Source organism: Notolepis coatsorum, assembly GCF_963971535.1.
Source record: "Notolepis coatsorum genome assembly, chromosome: 15".
Taxonomy (NCBI): domain Eukaryota; kingdom Metazoa; phylum Chordata; class Actinopteri; order Aulopiformes; family Paralepididae; genus Notolepis; species Notolepis coatsorum.
This window is the reverse complement of record NC_140179.1, coordinates 57,214,026-57,240,489: the sequence shown is the minus strand read 5'-3', so window position 1 is coordinate 57,240,489 and position 26,464 is coordinate 57,214,026. Positions and strand designations below refer to the sequence as shown.

The 26,464-nt window shown below is 44.0% G+C and overlaps 2 protein-coding genes across 2 annotated transcripts in view; both read left to right on the top strand.

The window, feature by feature from the left end:
• The first annotated feature begins 2,789 nt into the window (after positions 1 to 2,789).
• rpl38 (ribosomal protein L38) lies at positions 2,790 to 9,750 on the top strand. Its single transcript, XM_084330112.1, has 5 exons — positions 2,790 to 2,817; positions 3,033 to 3,060; positions 3,867 to 3,927; positions 8,142 to 8,264; positions 9,676 to 9,750. The coding sequence occupies exons 2-5, from the start codon at positions 3,058 to 3,060 to the stop codon at positions 9,699 to 9,701; spliced, it is 213 nt and encodes a 70-aa protein (XP_084186238.1). The 5' UTR covers positions 2,790 to 2,817; positions 3,033 to 3,057; the 3' UTR covers positions 9,702 to 9,750.
• Positions 9,751 to 15,373: 5,623 nt separating this feature from the next.
• Positions 15,374 to 26,464, top strand: part of ttyh2 (tweety family member 2) — a 260,383-nt gene continuing 249,292 nt past the window's right edge. Inside the window, 1 exon segment of the mRNA XM_084330305.1 lies at positions 15,374 to 15,800. Coding sequence (XP_084186431.1) covers positions 15,672 to 15,800 — 129 coding nt within the window. The 5' untranslated portion in view covers positions 15,374 to 15,671.

The window sequence follows — 26,464 nt, the reverse complement described above, 5'->3', positions numbered from 1 at the left end:
CTTATGCCCGTCCGGGTCATAGTACTACTGGCTATATGGCTCTGGCTAACGTTACCCCGCTAACGTTAGCATTATGTCTACTGTCGTGAACCATTTAAAATCGGGCATGTAAAAGAGTTTGGGGAACGAGTAAAATGTGCAGGTCCTCTTCTCAGACCTGTGGGGCAAAGCACTGCACGCATCATGCCGGCTAGCAAGCTACACGTTGCGGCATGTTGATACGATAGCAGCCCCTCGGATAGCACTCGGTGCATCTGTCACGAAAGGGGCTACCACGATAGCTATTAGCTAACGTTAACGTTACAAGCTCAAACACCTTATAACTACTACTATTGTCGTGTCCATAAGTTCCCTGGCAGAATATTTGTGAGGACAAAGGTATACAAAGAGGAGAGAACCATTTTAAATCAGTGATGTTAGGAGTTTCGAGAATGCTGGCTACCAAGCTAGCTAACTTAGCTACTAACGTTATAAACACAATATGTACAACGACACAATGATTTACATTATTACAAATATGGTAACGTGGTTGTGGCTTTTACAAATAGTGGTTAGCTTTAGAGATTAATGGCTATGATCACGGAGCAATAGTGTTAGGTGAAACAGAGACTAGATCCTCGGCTAGTAGTAACAAGAAGGCTCTGCTTCCTGCCACTACCACTACCTGCCTGTGATTCTCAGAGCCCCTCGCTGCCCTGCACCTGATGTGACGTCATCATTAAGATGACACACGCACGTTATGAACCATGGATTAAAATATGCATGTGCGTTGAGGTTGTGGTTTGGTCGACAAAATGTTTCATAAAAACGCTAAAACTGGGTCAATTTCGATAATTATTTTCCCCCTCTTCATGAAAGTCACCGTTGCCCTAGTCACGTTGTTTATTGAACAAAAATACAACCTGCAAGTTGGCCTTTAACCGGCGAAATAACTTGCCGTCACACGATTGGTGCGACCAGAAACATCAGTGGCCAATCAGAGCGCAAAACGCGAATGCGGAAGCATAAATGCGTTAGGAAACGAATAGATGCTGCCCGACACTGTTCCAAGATGGCATCCAATGTAATAAAAAAAGTCAACCAACAAACTAGATTCTTGTACCGGATCTCCTCTCTGGTAAACAAGAATACCCTGAAGACTCTGGCAGGAGCACTCATTCAAGGGTACTACGACTATGCTTGCACCTCATGGTACCAAAGCACCTCAAAGGTGCTAAAAACAAGATTACAAACATCACAAAACAAACTGGTCAGACTACTACTTGACCTTACTCCCAGAACCCACCTCACCCCTGCCCACTTTGACAACCTAGGATGGCTTAGAGTAGACGACAGAGTACAGCAACTTGCAATGGGCCTGGTCTACAAGATACACTATACGACTAACGTACCCATGTACATGTCAAAATACTTCCCAAAGGTCAGTGAATACCACAACCACTACACCAGAGGAAGCTCAACAAATCATGTTAAACCCAGATTCGGCTGAAACAAGGGACTAAACACGTTTCGCAATTATGCCACATCAATGTGGAACGCCCTACCTAAAGCTGTAAAGGAATGTGAATCCCTACCCACATTCAAAACCGCTCTTAAAGAGCACCTACGGGAGGCTGCAATTCGAAACTGGCCACCGTAAATGCCCAAACCCCCCACCACCTCCTAATAGACAGTCTCCTCCCCACCGCATGTATATATTCTCTCCCCGCCGTATGTATATTTCTCTCCCACCCACCCACCCCCTCCTAATGTACAGTCCCCTCCCCATCATATGTATATACTCTGTCAGGATCTATGGGTAACAGTACTGTATATTTGAATACCGTTTATGTCACAAATGTATCAGTACTAAATACCTGTATGTCCCTATGCCATAAATGTCATGTATGTTGTGTATGTCATAAATGTCGATATGAATTGAAAATGGGGGACCCTGATGTAAACAAGTCAGTCAAGTCAAGTCAAGAGTTTTATTTGTCACGGCATACGAGTATACAATGAAATGCGGGTGGTCTTGCCCGCAACGATGTGCATAATACAATAGTAATAACATATAATAGAATCCAATAGAACGACATTGTGCAATAAAACAAGTAAACAGAGTAGGGCATATCGGTATATGTACATAAGTTATTTACAGAGCATGGTAGGACATGCTAGGTCCTGTGGTAGTGCAATACACTGTTAGCTACGGATGAGGCACTGGGTCTTTATGTACATGCTATATTATACAATCTCAAGACAAACGTCTTTCTCTGGTCTGCATCCCCTTAACAATTGTGTGTATTGAGGTACTGTATTGTACCCATTCTGCAATCTGTTAAATAAAGTTTTCATTCATTCATTTATTCATTACATTTAACTTGTTTTCCAGTTGCTGTTCACTCTACTGCCCAGACGGGGGCCTCGTCGTTCTCCTACTGGGGTTTTCTCTAAGAGGTTTGTCCCTCCCTGGTAGCCATAGCACAGTAGCGTGATTACCAAACCAAGCCACATTTCTCGGAGACGCTCTCTGATTGGCCGAGGGCCTGTTTCTACACTGGTTAAGCTTAGGCACTTTTTCGAAGTTGGTTAAGGTTAGAGTTTGTCTTAGAGCATGGCGATAGTAGAACGCCAGGTAGTTTGCAGCATAGATATATAGTTTGCAGGCTGTTCGATGCGGAAATGGGCAAAGACACAGCTCGTCACAAACATGTCAGTGGCCAATCAGAGAGCGTCTCCGAGAAATGCGGCTTGGTTTGGTAATCACACAGCACGGTATATAAATAAGTTTCAAACGTCACTTCCGCCCTCTTCATCCCCTCTCTGGCAGACTGTGTGAGTTACATATTTCCCCACACAAACTAAACGATCATTCCAATCATTGACAATCCTCATTAACGCCTATAACTGTGTACCAGTTTTAATAAAATCATGATTTGCTCCTATGTTAACGGGATCACTTGATGCTTATTTGTTTTCTAGCTCACTTGATTCGGTTGTTTTATAACCCAAATGATGATTCCTGTCTTCCTCTCGCCCTTTCCCTGCAGGCTCACAGTCCGCTAACACGGCAACATGGTAAGCGTTAGTTCTCTCGTCTTACTGCTTCGTTTGCGTTCTTTATGCGACAGACTGTATACAGTTATATAATTATGAATACGAAGCATGCATAATGTGATTAAAACCGGGGAATAGTGTTGGAAGTTTGGCCCAAATTGGAGCTGCTGCCGCTAGCTAACTGCATAGCTAGCCGACCAAGGCCGTCTGTGGCGTAACGTTAGTCAAACATGCTGATCGATAAATGCAATTTGACTGATCAGACTTTGGGTAATTGAAAACTTGGACTACTGAGTCGTAGTTGTACACAAGCCAAAATCAGTTTTCGTTTTACCCTCTACACCGATCAAATTAGCATAGCCAGTTAGCCACTCGAGGAAGCTTACTTTCCAGTGAAACTGTCTTGTGTATGCAGGTTGTCCAAACCTCTCCGGCTCATGGTGCCATTGATGCGCTTTATCAGACAATATCTCATACCAATATTCTATTAACCTTTTATCAGACCGATATCGGGATCGTATCTGTGCGTCCCTACTTGGGATATTAAGAATTTATATCAAATTAAACTATTCAATCGATGGTGCTCTCCCCTCAGCCTTAAGGCGCAAGTTGTCCAAACAGCACAGGCTTCTCCATGCCTGTGACTCAATTTCACGCTTGCTAGAATAAGGATGGACCTAGTGCTGCAGAGTTTCGATGTTCCAGAATCTCCAGTTCCACCGGTCCACTGACAACCTCGTACGGTTCCCCTGACTCCTTTCTCCATGCTGCTGCGTCATGCCAGTCCTTGGCGATACCCATCTCATCCTTATTTATTTTCATTACAGCCACGAAAGATTGAAGAAATCAAAGATTTCCTGCTCACTGCCAGGAGGAAGGATGCCAAGTGTAAGTAGAATCCTGTCTTTTTCAGTCTTGATGGATGAATTAAAATGGCGGGCCCTGGTGATGTAAACAAGACTAAAGTATTTCTCTGGTCTGCAGCCCCTTAACACTTGTGTGTATTGAGCCGTACTGTATTGTGGGACCATATCTACGTTTGACACAATGTTCAAAGCAGGAAGTATGTGTTCATGGTAGTCACTTTTTCAGCCACTTAATACAATCCCATCTTTGACTCTAGCTTGTAAGGAGTCTGCTTGATATCTGGTGTACTGATGATAAATTGTCACTATGGGACATTTGGGCCCATATTTGTACCCTGTTGGGGAAGGGGTTTGACTCCCCCTGGACGCTTTTATCCGAAGCGCTTTACAATTTGTTCCCCTCATTCACACACCGATTGCAGAGGCAACAGTCCAAGGTGCCAACCTGCACATTCGGAGCAATTAGGGGTTGCTCAGGTGTCTTGCTCAAACTCACTTCAACATGCTGCCCGGGAGGAGCGGGAGGAACCTTCAGACATGTTTTATACTTGGCAAAGGAAGAGACGAGTTGCCGTTGTCTTAATTGAAAACTCCTCTCACCACAGATCTAAGTTAGCTTAGCTATAATTACTATTAGCCACCTGAGGAAGCTTAATTTCGAGTGAAACGTTGTCTTGTGTATATTGCAAGTTGTCCAAAAAGCACAGGCTTCTCCATGCCTGTGACTCAATTTCACGCTTGCTAGAATAAGGATGGACCTAGTGCTGCAGAGTTTCGATGTTCCAGAATCTCCAGTTCCACCGGTCCACTGACAAACCTCTGGTTTTCCCCCTTGATGTCAGTTGTCACCTTAATGCCAGTCCGTTGTATTCACTTACCTAACGGAGCCCGCCAGGGCTTGCCACATTTGTTATAAAAATGGAAGAATAAACTTTATTTGTATAGCACATTTTCATGCAAGAATTGCAGCCCAAAGTTCTTCACTACAGTAAAGTAGACATACAATAGGCATACAATGAGCAGAGAATTGACATAAACCCTTTCACTGCCACACTACCAAATGGTTAACCCTTTCACTGCCACATGACAAAAGGTTAACCCTTTCACTACCACACTAGACGGTTAACTAGTGGTAGTGAAAGGTTAACCTTCTGTAGTGTGGCAGTGAAGGTTAAAACCTCCTGAAAACATTGATAGATTTCTGACATGAATATCATGTGTAGGGAGCTAGTCTTTTGTGTATCATGCATACATGCATTAAAGCATTCCGTCTCCAGACGGATTTCCGTCAATTTGATTGGGGAGATCCGTCCATTTGATTCGCAGTCTGACGGAAGTATTTGCATGATTTGTAGATGCATACAGATTGAAACAAAATTGAGCCAATCAGAGGCGCCAAATATGGAAAAGGGCTTTTTTTTTTCTATCGCGCCAAGCAGTCATCATCACTCAGCGACTCGAGACGGGTCGCCTTTTTTGCAGCCTCACGCGTCAACTGCTTGTTTACCAACGTCACAGCCACCACGCTGCTTGCACTCGCTGCTATATACCGATTAGCTAACGTTAGCTTAATAGCGTCTGTTAAATGGAAGGAGTAAGCCGGCCACTAAAAAGAGAACCCACCGCGGGGTTCTCAGATGAAAAGGATGAGCGGGACCACCTAACAAAAAGTTTCGAGAGGAGAGGACGTTTGAAGAGACTGGCTAGGCAGCGCTACTGGGGGCTGTAGTGGTGAGTTAACTTGTTCCGTGTGCCGCAACGATGTCAAAAAGAAAAACAGAAACAACACGTTTGTCATTGTCGTGTTACTTCACAGTACAATATGTGAGTCCCCTGCTGTGGTTGTGAGTATACGTTTATTAGCTTAACTCCGTAGCAACATCACACAGGTGTATCTGTAGACAATCTCCTCCCCACCGTATATATTCTCTCTGTCAGGAAATGGGTAACATTACTGTATATTTGCATATCGTATATGTCACAAATGTAACAGTACTATATACCTGTACTATATACCTGTAGTATGTCCCTATGCCATAAATGTCATGATGTCAATGTCATGCATGCATGCATTAAAGCATTCCGTCTCCAGACGGATTTCCGTCAATTTGATTGGGGAGATCCGTCCATTTGATTCGCAGTCTGACGGAAGTATTTGCATGATTTGTAGATGCATACAGATTGAAACAAAATTGAGCCAATCAGAGGCGCCAAATATGGAAAAGGGCTTTTTTTTCCTATCGCGCCAAGCAGTCATCATCACTCAGCGACTCGAGAGACAGGTCGCCTTTTTTGCAGCCTCACGCGTCAACTGCTTGTTTACCAACGTCACAGCCACCACGCTGCTTGCACTCGCTGCTATATACCGATTAGCTAACGTTAGCTTAATAGCGTCTGTTAAATGGAAGGAGTAAGCCGGCCACTAAAAAGAGAACCCACCGCGGGGTTCTCAGATGAAAAGGATCAGCGGGACCACCTAACAAAAAGTTTCGAGAGGAGAGGACGTTTGAAGAGACTGGCTAGGCAGCGCTACTGGGGGCTGTAGTGGTGAGTTAACTTGTTCCGTGTGCCGCAACGATGTCAAAAAGAAAAACAGAAACAACACGTTTGTCATTGTCGTGTTACTTCACAGTACAATATGTGAGTCCCCTGCTGTGGTTGTGAGTATACGTTTATTAGCTTAACTCCGTAGCAACATCACACAGGTGTATCTAGACAGTCTCCTCCCCACCGTATATATTCTCTCTGTCAGGATCTATGGGTAACATTACTGTATATTTGCATATCGTATATGTCACAAATGTAACAGTACTATATACCTGTAGTATGTCCCTATGCCATAAATGTCATGATGTCAATGTCATGCATGTCATAAATGTCACTGAATTGAAAATGGGGGACCCTGATGATGTAAACAAGACAAACGTCTTTCTCTGGTCTGCATCCCCTTAACAATTGTGTGTATTGAGCCATACTGTATTGTACCCATTCTGCAATCGGTTAAATATTGATTGATTGTTATAACGGATTGCAGAATGGGTACAATACAGTACAGCTCAATACACACAATTGTCAAGGGGTTGCAGACCAGAGAAAGACTTTCCTCTTTACATCAGGGTCCCCCATTTTCAATTCATCATCATAACATATATGACATACATGACATACAGATAGATAATACTGCTACATCTATACATTTATGACGTACCAGATTTACACAGTATTGTTTGTGATACAATAAGTCTAAAAAAGAGAGCATATACATTTGACGAAGAAACTGTACATTGGTGGAGGGGGGGGGGACTGTACATTGGAGGTGGTTGGGGAGGGAAGGGTTGGGTAGGCGGGGTGGGGGGGTAACTGTACATTGGATTATCGACGAAACCGAAACAAGTAGGCTCCCTTAAAACGCCAACGCTATTAAAAAGAAATACAGTGGAGGTTAAAATAAGAATATGACTTGGCCTGAAAAAAATTTCAGTCAGGAGATTTTTTTTTGCTTTAATCCCTGTGCATGTCATAAATGTCACTGAATTGAAAATGGGGGACCCTGATGATGTAAACAAGACAAACGTCTTTCTCTGGTCTGCATCCCCTTAACAATTGTGTGTATTGAGCCGTACTGTATTGTACCCCATTCTGCAATCGGTTAAATATTGATTGGTTGTTTAACACAGATTGCAGAATGGGTACAATACAGTACAGCTCAATACACACAATTGTTAAGGGGATGCAGACCAGAGAAAGACTTTCGTCTTGTTTACATCAGGGTCCCCCATTTTCAATTCATCATAACATATATGACATACATGACATACAGATAGATAATACTGCTACATCTATACATTTATGACGTACCAGATTTACACAGTATTGTTTGTGATACAATAAGAGTCTAAAAAAGAGAGCATATACATTTGACGAAGAAACTGTACATTGGAGGAGGTTGGGTGGAGGGGGGGGGGACTGTACATTGGAGGTGGTTGGGGAGGGAAGGGTTGGGTAGGCGGGGTGGGGGGGTAACTGTACATTGGATTATCGACGAAACCGAAACAAGTAGGCTCCCTTAAAACGCCAACGCTATTAAAAAGAAATACAGTGGAGGTTAAAATAAGAATATGACTTGGCCTGAAAAAAATTTCAGTCAGGAGATTTTTTTTTTGCTTTAATCCCTGTGCATAGCAGTGAAAGAGCTTTTTGGATAAAAGCGTTGACCAGTTTGTTTTCTCTCTCTAGCCGTAAAGATCAAGAAGAACAAGGACAATGTCAAATTCAAGGTGCGGTGCAGCAGGTACCTGTACACCCTGGTCATCACGGACAAGGAGAAGGCAGAGAAGCTCAAACAGTCCCTGCCTCCAGGTCAGTACCAGGAACGACGCTCAACACATTCCCGGCCATTGGGGGGCCGTCTAATCTCATGCTATACGGCCAGCATTTCAAAACAAACTTGCATTGTGCGTGAGGCTGTTTGTAGAGCTAAATCTATACTTTATAGTATTGCTATCTGGCCATTCTCATTGTCAATTGACACTATAAACTATCCCTTCAAAATGTCTTAAAGAAATAATTTTTTCATCAATACGTTCCCATTTTATAGCGTCTTGAATAGAAGCGTTATATGGGATTTGGTCTAGTATATTTCCTGGAAATTGAGATATAGGGCGCTAAGCTAATAACATTAAATCGATGGCGTTTCGGCACTACAGAAGCTAGAGCTAAAACTCGAAATGCATATTGTCGGTATTCATGGTCCACCATGAATGCATGAGAGGGTCGGCGTGGGACGTCGTTTCTGATTGATTACCAATAACGGCGTTAGCCACATTCACTAATCGGCTGGTTGAGTATGATAACAAGGCCTGATCAGCATGTAATTTACGTGAAAAAGATCTTACCGTGGGCCGGTTGGGTCCCCAAAAGGATATGTCCATTGGCTGATATATTCCTTTACTGCATAGTGAATTCGGTGTCGCAAAAGGTATTCCATGCACATGCTACATGTATAGATTCCAGCTAACGGGAAACTCTATTCAAAGTCGAGAAAAATATCCGATACCAATATTCTATTTTAACCTGGTATCGGATAATATCTGATACCAATATTATATTAACCTTGTATCAGACCGATATCGGTGTCGTATCTTTGTGTCCCTACTTGGGATATTAAGAATTTATATCAAATTAAACTATTCAATCGACGGTGCTCTCCCCCCAGCCGTAAGGCGCAAGTTGTCCAAACAGCACAGGCTTCTCCATGCCTGTGACTCAATTTCACGCTTGCTAGAATAAGGATGGACCAAGTGCTTGGTTTTGCTATCCTCAAATCTAAGTTCCACCGGTCCATTGACTGTAAAATATTATCAAATTAACCAATGTTAACATAGTCAGTTTTTGGGTGTCAAATTCATGCTTGCTGAAAACATCACTGTTGACCATGGATTTGTTTAATGGCTTAAAGGACCGGCTATTTATTGTATGTCTATATTTTAACGTACTTAAGCAGTCAACCTAGAGACCATTACTTACTGCTCAGTCCTACAGTAAGGCTGAATTAAGACTTCCATGTAGGTTCTTTAGCTATGGCTCTTGCGTGGGCACCAGCGTTTATCGCTCCATGCGACTGTTTTCTAAGCCCGAAGTTTGCATTATTGCGGAGGTGGTGGGATGATGACCATTAGAAGTTGGTGGTTGCCTGCCTAGAGTTTTGACAGTGAAGTGTTCTGCTCGGGTGCAGGGTGTTTTCTGTTCCTAAACCATTTTCTCTTTACAGGTCTGGCTGTCAAGGAGCTGAAGTAGGACCGTCGTTATGTACAGACAGATAATTGTAATAAAAATGGGAACTGATCTCCTCGCCTCCTGACTGGTTATTAATGTGTTCTCGTTCAAACATGTGTGCATTCATTCTGAAATTACAATTTAAATGTCATTCTGAAATTACAATTAAATGTCACTCAAGTTTGGAACCTTGTTAGTTTTGAGTGTTTCAAGCTAGGAAACTAAATATAAATAAAAAGGAAAGGTCATCACGTCGAAATACCAGCAGGCTATCTTCCGCTTGGTGCTAGTTCTACTGAAGCCTATATTAAAATTCTAATTATACCAGCTATCTGAGGAAATAAACATCAACCAATATATCAGACGTTGGCCAGTTAACAAGCAACAAATTCCAGATGATTCTGACATCATAGATGTCTGTATCATAAACAAGGTTATGGCTGATCCCATTCAGCTACACTAAGTAAATTCATTTTATTTACATCTGCACCTTCAAGTATCGGAGCACAAGGTGCTTCACAAAATACACAAGATGGAGGCGGCTGCGTGGCGTAGTGGGCAAGGCGCTCGCCACCAACGCAGGAGATGCTGGTATCGAGCCCAGTTCTCTGCGTTGCTACCGGCTTGGCCTGCCGTTATACTAACACAATTGGCAGTGTTAGAGGGTGGGTGGGGATTGGACATTGTGGACAGTGACTCCTACAGGTCCTTGGGTGACGCCAGTGTGTCAAACTGGAAAGTATCGGGAGCCTCCCACGCGTTGCTCCTCGTCACGAGTTCGAGCTGCTGCGGTGAAAAGATGAGACAGGCTGCCTTGTGTACCGGAGGGGACACGTGATGCAAGGCTTCTATCCTCACTACAGCCGACCAGTGGGAGGCATAGTCTAGCAATGTTCAAGACGGGAGGGAAGAATTGGGATGGGAGAAAAATAGAAATGGGGAGAAAAAGTGGATAAAAAAAAATATATATATATATACTAGTGCTGTCAGGCGATTAAAAAAATTAATCTAATTAATTACAGGATTTGTAATTAATTAATCTAATTAATCTCATTTTAATCGCATAACCATTTTATGCCTGATTCTATATTCTATAATCATATTTCAAATTGCATGTGTCCGGATGGCAGAATTCAGTACTGTATCTACAAAACCTGTTTAATCATCTTCCATCTATTAATTTGCTTAGATTTTTCAGGTCTGGTCAATTTGAGCATAGTGTTATTCACAGTCAAAGATAAAAAAAAATGTTTATTGATATTCTCATTTGGTTCATTACAATTTACTCAAGCCTAGTAACAGACACAGTATTTCTGACACTGGGAATACATTCCCTGAGATCCATAGATGTCCCTAGAATCGGATACCAAGAACATGCAAATGGACCATATAAAAAAAAGTCTGTAATGTGTATTCTACGTTCTTATGGAATGAATGAGATAAAAAAAAAAAAATTGTAATTAATTTTGAGTTAATTTTCATAACGTGATAATTTGCTGTGTAATTAATCTAATTAACGCGATAAACTGACAGCCCTACAAACTAACAGTCACACATGATCACCCTTCCTCTTTAGTTTCCTTTGTTTCATGTCAGTGGTCACAAACCATGGAACTTATTCTGCACCTACATTTGTGTAAAAATATGAAATCACTGAAATTGGGAGTCAAAACGCAATCCAACTGATTTCATAAGGAAATGTTATCAACACTGCCAGTACAAAGCTTGGACACATCTAATTCAGTTCAATGAGAAAATTGTCGACCTTTTATGTTGAAGGTAGATTTATTAATCCATGTAGTGTTTCACATGTTCCACTAGATGGCTGACTTGAGTCAAAACATGTTTCAGGTTATGGCTCCACTGGGTCTGTCTCACTGATCAATTAGCAGTGGTGGAATAAGTACAGTTCCTTTACTTAAGTAAAAGTAGGATTACTCGGATAAATGAGTACTATGGTAAAAATGTAAGTCCTCCATCAAATTCTACTTAAGTAAAAGTAGATTTGCCATTTAATTTACTTAAGTATCTAAAAGTAAAAGTACACATTCTACATGACGTTTGTGTATCAATTCGCTATACATTATGGTATGTGGTCCAGTTATGCTTCTCTGATTAAAGGTTATGTTAAAGTGGTATGTGGTCCAGTTATGCTGCTCCGATTACGTCCTCTGGAAGTTGACAGGCTTCAAATGTGAAAGTACATAATCTTCATAATTTTTTTATTTTGTATAGTTTTCTATGCAAATCCTTTTATTCAAATTAACTAGTAAATGATGGGTTCAGATAAATAATGGAGTAAAGTACAATATTTTCCTTGAAATGTAGTGGTTAAGTATAAAGTTCCCTAAAATGAAAATATTTTTATAAAGAAAGTGAAAATGTATTTAAGTACAGTTACTTTCCACCACTGCAATTAAGCACTATCGCACGAGAGGGAGTACTGTTGTACTTAATATAATAATCACAGCTGTGATTCAGGCTGAAGAAGATCACAGCAGTTATTAAGTACAACAGCTCAACCTTGAGTGTGATATTGCTTTTAAACGACCGTTAATCACAATGTATTTAACAGTAATGAACGACAGATTATGGTTTGTTTAATTTATTTAGCTCTGCCAACAAATGGTTCCACAACTGCGCTCTTGAACTTGGACCGTTGCTTCTTCTTTAAAGAAGTCTAGAAGAAACATCACATTAAATCAAGAACAAAACAAAAACACTAGGAAAATCCTAAATAAAATGTAAAATGAATGAATGCAACACTCCCAGACATACCCCACGCAAAGTTAAGGAAAAACTCACTAAAACCTAGCAATAGGAAAAAAGCACCACAGGCAACGTGGAGGGGAGAAACCTTAGAAGGGCTATTCAAGGGGCCGGGGGGATCTCCCTTAGATGTCGGTGATAGTAGTGTTGCTATAAAACAGGCGAAACAGTTAGTAAGCATGCACATATATGTGTAATGTAACACAAATAAGTACATGCAATAGCAACTGGGGTACATATGAACATTTTTAATGTTTGAAATAGAGCTGATGATGGATCAATTTGAGGTATGCGGGCGGCATAGAGAGGGTCGCATCCCAGCCATCACCACGGGACGTCCACCACTCCGGTCATCACCACGAGACATCCACTCACAGGGAGAAGGGGACAGGCTTTAGACAGTTTGCGTGTTTGTGATGGGCGGACATAGCAATAGATACATGTAGTAAGCATAAATGTGAATAGAATAGATACATGTAGTAAGCATATTATGTGAATAGAATAGAAGTACTTAACCCAACAATGAACTAGAACAGGCATGGTTAGACGGTAGGTTGGACAGAAGACGGTATGAAGCTGATCCATGACCTCAATGGTGCATAACCAATGGGTGCTCATAACCAATGGGGTAGAACAGTCACTGCAATCTTGGCCAACACCTCGAGACATCCATGCCCTTGGTCAACACTACGAGACAACCACTCAGAGAGATGGGGGGGGGGGGGGGGGGGTTATATAGTTCCCATGTTTGTAGTGGGTGGAGTTGGAGCAGAAATACATGTAGTGGGCATATATATGCATACATGGAGACAATAGAATCAAAGTATATAAGAATTGTGAAAGTAAGTAATGGGTAGAACTAAGAACTACTGCAAGCGTATGTAAACAGGATGAGATATAAGACGATGGCTCAGGGCCATATGCCCCGGGGGGCAGGAGAAACCACTCAGAATAGGTCAAGGGAGAGCAGGTAAGGTTCAACGCTGCAGGCCAGACAGAAGGCGTTATGAAGCTGTTCCATGGGGCCGGTGGTGCTCATGTCCAGTATGAGGTAGAAGGTCATTGGAATGTCTATATCGATAAATTCACTCAGAGAGACAGAGACAAGGGTTAAAAAATGCTCCCATGTCTGCGGAAAAGCCTACCCAGTTTAATCACCTGTACATTTTATATTACTGTTGCACTTTACTCTTACATTTGCACTCTGGTTGGATGCCAAACGTATTTTTGTTGTACTGTACTTGTGCTGTATGATGACAATACATTTGAATATAATCTAATGGGAAATTCATTCGTTTGTATTCGCAGTAGTACCTCTAAATTGCCACTAGATGTCAGGGATTTAACAAGTATAGGACTATGGTGTAATATTATTCTCTGAGGTGAAGGCTGAATATAATTGTGGTGTTTAAGCATACATTACAATGTTATTCTGGTGAGAACTTTTGTTATTATTAGATTTTTTTTTCCATTTCAATTGTTTCTGTGTGAATGTACATCATGTGATGGTTATATTTTATTGTGTCTTTTGTGGACCCCAGGAAGAATAGTTGTGTCTCTAAGGCAACGTCATGACTAATGGGGATCCTAAAGAAACAGAAGCATATACCATCCTGTGAGCTTTTCAAAAGACCTTCGGTACAACAATCACTCACATTTTCTGCAGATGTACCGAGAACACATTTGATCCTGTGAGTTGAACGGTATCATTTCAAGTATAGGTACACACGGGTACCGGATCTCCTCTCTGGTAAACAAGAATACCCTAAAGACTCTGGCAGGAGCACTCATTCAAGGGTACTACGACTATGCGTGCACCTCATGGTACCAAAGCACCTCAAAGGCGCTAAAAACAAGATTACAAACATCACAAAACAAACTGGTCAGACTACTACTTGACCTTACCCCCAGAACCCACCTCACCCCTGCCCACTTTGACAACCTAGGATGGCTTAGAGTAGACGACAGAGTACAGCAACTTGCAATGGGCCTGGTCTACAAGATACACTATACGACTAAGGTACCCATGTACATGTCAAAATACTTCCCAAAGGTCAGTGAATACCACAACCACTACACCAGAGGAAGCTCAACAAATCATGTTAAACCCAGATTCGGCTCAAACAAGGGACTAAACACGTTTTTGCAATTATGCCACATCAATGTGGAACGCCCTACCCAAAACTGTAAAGGAATGTGAATCCCTACCCACATTCAAAACCGCTCTTAAAGAGCACCTACGGGAGGCTGCAATTCGAAACTGGCCACCGTAAATGCCCAAACCCCCCACCACCTCCTAATAGACAGTCTCCTCCCCACCGCATGTATATATTCCCTCCCCGCCTTATGTATATTTCTCTCCCACCCCCTCCAAATGTACAGTCTCCACCCCACCGTATGTATATTTCTCTCCCACCCACCCCCTCCTAATGTACAGTCCCCTCCCCATCATATACTCTGTCAGGATCTAGGGGTAACAGACAGTACTGTATATTTGAATACCGTCTATATGTCACAAATGTATCAGTACTAAATACCTATATGTCCCTATGCCATAAATGTCATGTATGTTGTGTATGTCATAAATGTCTATATTAATTGAAAATGGGGGACCCTGATGTAAACAAGACAAACGTCTTTCTCAGGTCTGCATCCCCTTAACAATTGTGTGTATTGAGCCGTATTGTATTGTACCCATTCTCCAATCTGTTAAATAAAGTTTTCATTCATTCATTCATTCATTCATTCATTCATTCATTCACGGAATATGAAATCCCGTGCCACCGATTGACGCGCGCTCCCGGACAGGACAGGGACGGTCGGAGCGGACTGGAGCCAGCAGCGCGTCTCTCTCTCTCCAGGCAGCCGGCGGTGGGACGGCTGTGGGTTTAAGAAGAAGCGCTGCTGAGGGGACATGAGCGCTGCGCGTGTTTATTATTCCTTTCCCCCCGCAACCAAAATATTTTTGGAACGCTCCACTTCGCCAACAACGCAAAAAACCCATTCCCGTACAGTACTTCTCGTATTTATTTTCGTGTATAAATGTTCGATTTGTTTCTCCTTCTCCTCCCTGAATGGACCATGCTGCTTCCCCTTTGTTTGATATGAGACGAGACTGAAGACAACCCAGTATCATATGCGGACGGAGCTGTCCGCTCAATTCGAGAGAGAGAGGGAGGGAGACCGATTCTGGCTACAGACTGTTTGTGAGGACAGCCAGGGATGTCTTCGGCACGCGTGGATTACATTGCGCCCTGGTGGACCTATTGGCTTCACAATTTCCCACACGTCAACCTGAGGTTCCAGACCATCGACAATGGCTTCAGTCCCGGAGAGGAGAACTACCAGCAGGTTAGTAGCGGAGGAGCCACTTGTCCTGGAAAGCGGGTCACATCATCACATGGTGACTGGTTGGAGCAGCAGGGCTCCCTCTGGTTATTAACTAATCACACCAAGATGATTGCTTTCAAAGCTCTCGGCTCTCTCTCTCCCCCAGCGTACGTTAGTTTTTCCTTATCGATTATGAAAGGAGCGTAATGTGTGTCTCTTGTCTAATAGAAGCCACTTATGTACGGTGGTCCAGGGGTCCTTGGGTGGGTTCCACGGGGTTCCCAGCAAAATGGGGAATAGTTTAATTTCACGAATATGTATTCATAATAACTTGGCTCAATGAGAATGCATAATAATAATAATAATAATAATAATAATAATAATAATAATAATAATGTAATAATGACTACTCTGATCGTAGGTTTCACTCTTTCCACCGTTATCTGTACAGTATGTTGTGGATTTCGGGAATAATTCAATATTTTAACACGTGTTTTTTTCAGATGTGGGTCAAATGTCTAACTGGGGGTCCTTGACATGGAAAGGGTTGAGAACCACAGTTGTAGGCTAGTAGCTAGTCTGAACACTGAGAGACACCTGATAGATTGATTGATTGATTGAAAATGTTATTAATAGATTGCAGAATGGGTACAATACAGTACAGCTCAATACACACAATTGTTAAGGGGATGCAGACCAGAGAAATACTTTCGTCTTGTTTCCATCAGGGTCCCCCAAGGTGACATTTACAGTGACGACGAGCTTACAAACAAGACAGTTTCATACAGTTAGATTCATACAGGCACAATAAATACGAATAAACAACATATTATTTAAGATTTTCTTCTTATGAGGATATTTTGGTCTGTTCTGACTTTGAAACCATTCGAGGTTAGAGGGTTGTTGTTGTTGTTTGGGGGAGGGGTCCCGGGGGGAGGGGGGGGGGGGGGGTTGTAAGGTTAGGGTAATGGCGTAAGGTTAAGGATGGAGTTCGGGAATGCACGTTGTCAATGGAAGGTTCCCAACGCCAGAAGCTCTGTGGGGTGAGAGAAAGGACCTCAGAGGTTTGGGCTGGCCTACGTGTGATTACAGCCTTTAGCCACAGAGGAAGTCGTTTTCTCTTTAACCAAAACACTGTATAATATCAGCGACAGCTGGAGTGGTTCATTTGCAGGTGTTAAAGGGATATTTCGCTTTAGTAGAACTTCTCAAATCGACAGTCTTACTTCTTATCTAAAGTCATCAGAAGTACTAATATTTAGACTATGTCCTCAAAATGAATGGAAGTGAATGAGGAGCCTGACACCTGGGAGGAACGGTGGTGTTGACAGCAGACGACAGGGACAGCAGTGGTCACTAGCTTACTTGTAGATGACTTTAGATAAGAGGTAAGACTGCTGAAACCTCTTCTACTAAAAAGTTCTACTAAAGAGAATGTCTCCCGTTTTGACCTCAGAAGTCCGACATTCTGCCGAAGATAAATATCCCTTTAAGCTCCTGGTTTTCATATGTGGTCGTTGGGAGTCACATGATGAGGAGTTGGGTATCCGTTATCATCACCGGCAACCACACTGTGTGAATGTGTCTCCGTACCACGAGACGGATGCTGTGTGGTGTTGTGTTGTGCTGTCTGTCTAATTATATGTTGGGTACTTTCTGGATTAGATTAGATTCAAATGTATTGTCATCATACAGCACAAGTACTGTATAATGAAAAGGAGTTGGCGTCTAACCAGAGTGCAAATATAATATACAATGTACAAGTGATTAAACTTGAGTATACATGTAACGGATGGTACTGCGAAGCACAGTTACGATGGACTTCAGATGTTGTGAAGTGACTGGGGCGAGTAGCGGTGCTATGGGTTAAACTCACTCTCACCCTCAAAAGACACAGACACGTTACAAAGCAGTGAGTTCACTTCTTGGTATAGCGGTCTGTGCTGTTGCCCGCGTGTGGGAGACCACGAGTTCGAAACTCCCTCGGGCATCGAAGTTTAAGGTGACGATGTCACTACCGTTACATAAAAGTACTAGTACTGAGTGATAATGATTATCAAATTTAGTTTCTTTAAGGCCCTTACTGGTAAGCTACCTTATACTACATCATTTTTGGAATGGAATTTTGGAACCTATGGAACCCGTTCCAGTGACTGGCTGGTTCTTAACTCATTGGGCGCCAGACCCGATGATAGTCGGGTTATCTCGCCAGCAGTTGAGCGCCATACCCGAGTATAGTTGGGTTTTCATAGTTTTTTCTTTTATTACATTTTTTTATTCTATGCAATGTCACAGACCTCGGTGTTACCATAGGAAATCATTCTGAGATCCCTAGAGTGTAATACCGGCCGCATCCTGCTAGGTGGCAGTATCGCCCACCCATTGAAACCTTATTTCACACTGTGTGTCACATCTAATTCCGTCCGGCGGAGAATTTAGATCAAGCCAAGTAAATCGCTTCATCCGACCACTTCGAAACGTGTTTAGCACATTTGAGGCATATCTTGTGCCACTTCATGTCAGGGACCCGCTCGACATCAATACTGGAAATCGAAATCAGACAATTGGAATATTCTTTTTGGGATACCTCCTAGTAAAGCTAAGGACTATATGACCTCAATCCTACTTTGATCCAACAATGATTTCTTTTTTCCCCCCCACTTTTTCGCCTCTTTTTCTATTTTTTCTCCCATCCCAATTTAGCCATGCCAATTCTCCCCTCCCCTGTCTTGAACGTTGCTCGCATATGCCCCCCACTGGCCGGTTGTAGGGAGGATAGAAGCCTTGCATCACATGTACCCTCCGATACATGTGGAGGCAGCCTGTCACATCTTTTCACCTGCCAGCGCGGACTCTCATTTGGCGAGGTGTAACGTGTGGGAGGCTCACACTACCCCCGCCATTTTCCTGTCTCTGCTGTGCAGGCGTCCCCCAAACGACCAGTAGGAGTCGCTGTTCACAACGTCCAGATTACCACCCATCGACTTCCACCCGCTAACTCTGCCAATTGAGTTAGTATGACGGCCGGCCAAAGCCGGAGGCAACGCAGACAGCCGGAGTCGAACCCAGTGTCTCTTGCATTGGTTAATTAATTAGTATCCCCCTATATCTCTCCTTCTCTCTCTTTCTCTCTCTCTCTCTCTCTCACTCACACACAGCGCGACATGGAATCGATTCGTTACACAATCAGACCTAGTAGTATGTGTAGTATATACCAAGAATAACTTCAGTATGAGTACAGGGCTGTACACATATTTAGCATATTGTTAAACGAGCCAAGGCTAGCTATTAAACTATCGATATGAATAAAAAATGGGGGACCCTGATGTAAACAAGACAAACGTCTTTCTCTGGTCTGCATCCCCTTAACAATTGTATGTATTGAGCCGTACTGTATTTTACCCATTCTGCAATCTGTTAAATAAAGTTTTCATTCATTCATTCATTCAAACATAGACTGGGCGAGATATTGAACAAGCCATAATCCACTTCTTTTAAATCCAAAAGAAACTCCACTCTCTCTCTGATCAATCCAATAATGAACACATATGTATATCTTGTCATTTTAAACAAGTTACCATTCATTCATTCATCCATTATGCATCACCGCTGCGAAATAAATTAGTTATAGTTCAACAACACAACGAGCGAGAGAGAGAGAGCGAGAGAGAGAGAGAGACCACAACTCACTTTGTTTAGTTGAAAAACGTGGTCCAGGAGGGCTTGATAAAGTGTATATCCACTGTCCCAGACTGTTGATGTATATATCCACTGTCCCAGACTGTTGATGTATATGTCCACTGTCCAGACTGCATCCAGCTAGCCATTATAGCGTGTTGTTGTTTGTTGTCGAACCAGCTAAGCCTACCCTTCGAGAAGCTTTGTGGTCCAGACTCCAGGCTTGAACTTTCCATAAAAGTGTCCATATAAATCTATTTAGTTAGATCCAACACTGTCTGAATGTACCGTATCTTGTGATTATTATCAATTTCCGACAGCTACTATTTCCTAGTAGCCCCTCGAATAGCATAATATCTGCAGAGCCAGAGCCCAACATCTGGGGACGCGATGTCACGTGCCACTCTCAGCCAATAGTGACTACATCGGGCACTCGAGCGAGCGCCCTCTGGTATCGTATTTGACAGCGCTATGTTGTATGTACGTATTTATTTATACGTATTTGCATTTTGCCCTGTGAGATGCGCAATTACGGCGGAGCAGAAATTAGCGCCCATGAAAACGGAGTGGAGGGGGCTAGGCCCCGGCCCGGCTGGGGGATGAATAGGCTGCTTCCTTCTCGCAAATAATTCGTTCTTCTTCTTTTAACCAGGGAGGGCGGCGCTCTAGCGCCCACTATCGGCCGGCCGCCACTGACATGCTGTCTCCTGAGCTCTCTCGTTGTCAGAAGCTAGGCGTGGTCAGACGGCAACGGATCTCATCACTGAATTCAACACAAAGCATGCACGGGCAGGTACTAGTCGCGAGTGTGTGTAAAAAGCACAGCGCAACCCCGTATGGGGGCAGAGAGGAGAGATAGGCGAGAACGGCAAACAAGATCAGTTTGCGACGTTTAAATTCCTCGGAAAAAAAGTTTAAATTGTTTTTTTTCCTCAGTGATGTGAACGTTGGTGTCTGGGCATGCGCCCGCGCTCGACTACAGAAACGACAATGGCTCGCGCGAGGTTACATGACACCGTTCCAAGGGACTTTTGACAACGAAAACACCTTTTGAGCATTGCTGCTGGGGAAACGAAAATGCCAGCTAAAACGCTGTTGCCATTCGACTTGGACGTGCAAACGGAATAATTCGAAAATGCAACATTGTTGTTTTTCCCTCATGTAACCTTAGCCTCAGTACTGAAAGACAACTGAGAGACCCAGTTCAAAAGGTAGGCGATACTGCCACCTGTCGGGATTCAATCGTCATTGCAATTATAACTTAGGCAGTGGTGCCAGGGAGACACAGGCAGGTCCGCCAATCATGGACTGTTTGCCCTCCTCTCCTCCAGGAGACGCTACAGGAACCTCCGCTCCAAGTCAAGCAGACTCAGGAACAGCTTTATTTCCCACAGCTGTCATCTCTCTGAACTCTGTGCCACGTTGCCAGCCTAAGCATAAGTGGCATCACTTATCGATTTTCTTTGCAACTCTGCAACTCTGCACTGGTGAGAGAAGCAGCAGCCTTGTGACCCAGAAGGTCGCCGGTTCGATCCCCCGGACCTTCATGAAAAATCTGGGCGTGGAAGTGAATGAATTACGCTCTCCCGTCCCTCAATACCCACTTTTGATGTGCCTTTGAGCAAGGCACTTAACCCACAACTGCTCCAGTGGAGCTGCTCAGTGGCCAACAGTGTCAGACTGTGGTTGTACTGGGCAGCTCCTAGTGGTCAACAGTGTCAGACTGTGGCTGTACTGGGCAGCTCCTAGTGGTCAACAGTGTCAGACTGTGGTTGTACTGGGCAGCTCCTGGTGGTCAACAGTGTCAGACTGTGGTTGTACTGGGCAGCTCCTAGTGGTCAACAGTGTCAGACTGTGGCTGTACTGGGCAGCTCCTAGTGGTCAACAGTGTCAGACTGTGGTTGTACTGGGCAGCTCCTAGTGGTCAACAGTGTCAGACTGTGGTTGTACTGGGCAGCTCCTAGTGGTCAACAGTGTCAGGCTGTGGTTGTACTGGGCAGCTCCTAGTGGTCAACAGTGTCAGACTGTGGTTGTACTGGGCAGCTCCTAGTGGTCAACAGTGTCAGACTGTGGTTGTACTGGGCAGCTCCTAGTGGTCAACAGTGTCAGGCTGTGGTTGTACTGGGCAGCTCCTAGTGGTCAACAGTGTCAAGACTGTGGTTGTACTGGGCAGCTCCTAGTGGTCAACAGTGTCAGACTGTGGTTGTACTGGGCAGCTCCTAGTGCTCAACAGTGTCGGACTGTGGTTGTACTGGGCAGCTCCTAGTGGTCAACAGTGTCAGACTGTGGTTATACTGGGCAGCTCCTAGTGGTCAACAGTGTCAGACTGTGGTTGTACTGGGCAGCTCCTAGTGGTCAACAGTGTCGGACTGTGGTTGTACTGGGCAGCTCCTAGTGGTCAACAGTGTCAGACTGTGGTTGTACTGGGCAGCTCCTAGTGGTCAACAGTGTCAGACTGTGGTTGTACTGGGAAGCTCCTAGTGGTCAACAGTGTCAGACGGTGGTTGTACTGGGCAGCTCCTAGTGGTCAACAGTGTCAGACTGTGGTTGTACTGGGCAGCTCCTAGTGGTCAACAGTGTCAGACCGTGGTTGTACTGGGCAGCTCCTACTGGTCAACAGTGTCAGACTGTGGTTGTACTGGGCAGCTCCTAGTGGTCAACAGTGTCAGACTATGGTTGTACTGGGCAGCTCCTAGTGGTACATTTTTGTATTATTAAATCAACTAGGCCTAGTCGTCGTGTCGTGTTTTTAACGATCATGATTTCAATATCGCAAAAAATAATGTTTCTTTTTGCCATAATCACCCAGCCCTACCATACAGTGGTCCGTCTCCTCAGCCTGGTGTCTCTCTGCCTCACCTCCACAGGACTGAACCACAGCTCTCTCTCTCTGCCTCACCTCCACAGGACTGAACCACAGCTCTCTCTCTCTGCTTCACCTCCACAGGACTGAACCACAGCTCTCTCTGCTTCACCTCCACAGGACTGAACCACAGCTCTCTCTGCTTCACCTCCACAGGACTGAACCACAGCTCTCTCTGCTTCACCTCCACAGGACTGAACCACAGCTCTCTCTCTCTGCCTCACCTCCACAGGACTGAACCACAGCTCTCTCTCTGCTTCACCTCCACAGGACTGAACCACAGCTCTCTCTCTGCCTCACCTCCACAGGACTGAACCACAGCTCTCTCTCTGCTTCACCTCCACAGGACTGAACCACAGCTCTCTCTCTGCCTCACCTCCACAGGACTGAACCACAGCTCTCTCTCTGCCTCACCTCCACAGGACTGAACCACAGCTCTCTCTCTGCTTCACCTCCACAGGACTGAACCACAGCTCTCTCTCTGCCTCACCTCCACAGGACTGAACCACAGCTCTCTCTCTGCCTCACCTCCACAGGACTGAACCACAGCTCTCTCTCTGCCTCACCTCCACAGGACTGAACCACAGCTCTCTCTCTGCCTCACCTCCACAGGACAGAACCACAGTTGAATTCTTTAAATTTATTTACATAAAAAAAATTAAATAAAAAACAACATGTAACAATTCAGTACATTTATATCTATATCTATTTATATCTAATATTTATATTATATCTAATAAATGTAATTTGTTACATGTTGTTTCACTAAGTTAGGAAAGTGATGTTTTAAGTCCAGCCTGATGTTGCCTTGCACAAAAGAGGCATACAGTTTATTAATTGAACAATGGGTATCGGATCGGTACTCTGTATCGGCCGATACCCAAAGCCCAGGTATCGGTATCGGGACTGAAAAAGTCGGATCGGTGCATCCCTAGACAGAACCCCAGCTCTCTCTGCTTCACCTCCACAGGACAGAACCACAGCTCTGACCATCTGTCCTCTAGGCAGGACCATGCTTGGTTTTCCTACTGTGTTTGGACAAACGAACAACAGAATTTCAGCGTAGAGACAGAGTTTCACTAGTTGTCTCCTGTCGTTAGATCTGTGACAACGCAGGGAGTAGAGGCAGCGCTCTAGGGGTTGGAAGAGGGGGAGGAGGAGGAGGATGAAGATGAAGAGTTTTTCTGGCGGCCTGTCAACCACAGTGCAGCTAAAGGGTGGGAAACCCCCTTCACCACATCTCTCTCTCTCGCTCTCTTTTTTCTTTTTCTTTTCTCTCTCTACCAGATCCTTCAAGCTTGCTCGCTCGCTCGCTCGCTCACTCACTCACTCACTCACTCACTCACTCACTCACTCACTCACTCACTCACTCACTCACTCACTCACTCACTCACTCACTCACTCACTCACTCACTCACTCACTCACTCACTCACTCTCACTCACACACTCACTCACTCACTCACTCACTCACTCACTCACTCTCACTCACTCACTCACACACACACACACACACACACACACACACACACACACACACACACACACACACACACACACACACACACACACACACACACACACAAACAAACTTGTGCTGCATCTCTTCTGGAGTACACGTTTCTTTCAATGTTCAAAAACAATTCAAACATGCTTTTGCTTTTAGACCCACTTTCCTATGGAATGTATTTTGAGTTCCACGCAGTTTCAACTTAATTTCATACAGTGTTGTACTATTTTTTTTTATCTACTTTTTCTCCCATTTTTCAATTTTTCTCCCATCCCAATTTTGTATTGTCCAATTCTACCCTCCCCTGTCTCGAACGCTGTTAGGCCATGCCTCCCACAAGCCGGCTGCAATGTGGACGAAGCCTTACATCACATGTCCCCTCCGGTACTTGAGGAAGCAGCAGTCGCATCTTTTCACCTGCACAGCGCGATCTCTCAGCGTCGGGGGTCTGCATGGGAGGGACACGCCGCCCCCGTCGCTTCCTGATTCTGCTGCGCAGGCGCACCAACCGACCTGTAGGAGTCGCTGTCCACAATGTCCGATCCCCACCCATCAGCTTCCCACCCCCTAATACTGCCAATTGTATTAGTATGAACGACCAGCCAAGCTGATAGCAATGCGGAGAGCTGGGCTCGAACCCAGCGTCTCCTGCATTGGTGGCGAGCGCCTTGCCCACTACACCACCTAGCCGCCCAGTGTTGTACTATTTTAAAGGATGTTCAGATACGTATTGTGGAAACCTGTGAATATGAATGAATGAAGTTTATTTTTCGGCCTTGTTTACAGACAAATCAAACACACCTGTGTGGACTTACAAAAGGAAAAGAAAAAAGAAAGAAAATCACAAATGTACATATTCAAGGCAAGCTCACACACAAAATCCAAAATCAACGACCGAAAAAAAAAGAATAGGCCGAAGCACATGCTTATTTTTGCCTATCCTTTACAAATTCTTAAAAACTAAATATATTTTAATATAAGAAAGAAAAACTTAAAATATGCTGCAAGATATAATGTCAGGTAATCAGGTAATACAGCATTTTCTTGCAAAGAAGCCCTTCCATGTATTTGGCCTCAGAGGTTTAACTTCAGGGTCGCAAGAAAATGTGTGAATTGTCCCCATTTTTGGGGGGCGGCGTCCATCTGGTTGTTAAATTAATTTAAGGCCTAGGGGCTGGGTAGCGCAGTGGAGAATGCACTCAGCGGTACCTCCGGCTTGGTCAGTCGTCCCTACTAACACAATTGGCAGTGTTAGCGGGTGGGAAGCCGGTGGGGTGTGTGTCCTGGTCGTTGTAAACTGCGACTCCTACTGGTCAGTCGGGGCGCCTGTTCAGCAGGGAAGGGATTTGGGGGAAATAGCGTGACCCTCAGCACGCGTTACGTTCCCCCAGTGAGAGTCCTCGCTGTCAGGTGAAAAGAAGCGGCTGGCTGACTCCACATGTATGAATGAATGAATGAATGAATGAATGAAAACTTTATTTAACAGATTGCAGAATGGGTACAATACAGTACGGCTCAATACATACAATTGTTAAGGGGATGCAGACCTGAGAAAGACGTTTGTCTTGTTTCCATCAGGGTCCCCCATTTTCAATTCATATAGACATTTATGACATACACAACATACATGACATTTATGGCATAGGGACATATAGGTATTTAGTACTGATACATTTGTGACATAGGCGGTATTCAAATATACAGTACTGTTACCCCTAGATCCTGACAGAGTATATACATATGATGGGGAGGGGACTGTACATTAGGAGGGGGTGGGTGGGTGGGAGGGAAATATACATACGGCGGGGAGGGAATATATACATGCGGTGGGGAGGAGACTGTCTATTAGGAGGTGGTGGGGGTTTTGGGCATTTACGGTGGCCAGTTTCGAATTGCAGCCTCCCGTAGGTGCTCTTTAAGAGCGGTTTTGAATGTGGGCAGGGATTCACATTCCTTAGACAGCTTTGGGTAGGGCGTTCCACATTGTTGTGGCATAATTGCGAAACGTGTTTAGTCCCTTGTTTGAGCCGAATCTGGGTTTCACATGATTTGTTGAGCTTCCTCTGGTGTAGTGGTTGTGGTATTCACTGACCTTTGGGAAGTATTTTGACATGTACATGGGCACCCCGGTCGTATAGTGTATCTTGTAGACCAGGCCCATTGCAAGTTGCTGTACTCTGTCGTCTACTCTAAGCCATCCTAGGTTGGCAAAGTGGGCAGGGGTGAGGTGGGTTCTGGGGTTCAGGTCAAGCAGTAGTCTGACCAGTTTGTTTTGTGATGTTTGTAATTTTGTTTTAAGCGCCTTTGAGGTGCTTTGGTACCATGAGGTGCACGCATAGTCATAGTACCCTTGAATGAGTGCTCCTGCCAGAGTCTTCAGGGTATTCTTGTTTACCAGAGAGGAGATCCGGTACAAGAATCTAGTTCGTTGGTTGACTTTTTTTATTACATTGGATGCCATTTTGTCACAGGAAAGATTTGCCTCTAGGATGGAACCCAGGTAGGTAATTTCGTCTTTCCTTGTGACAATATTGTCACCCACTGTAACTGAGAATCCGTCGGTCTTGCTGAGTTTGTTATTTGAACCGAAGAGAATGGACTCTGTTTTGCCCATGTGTAATGATAGTTTGTTATCA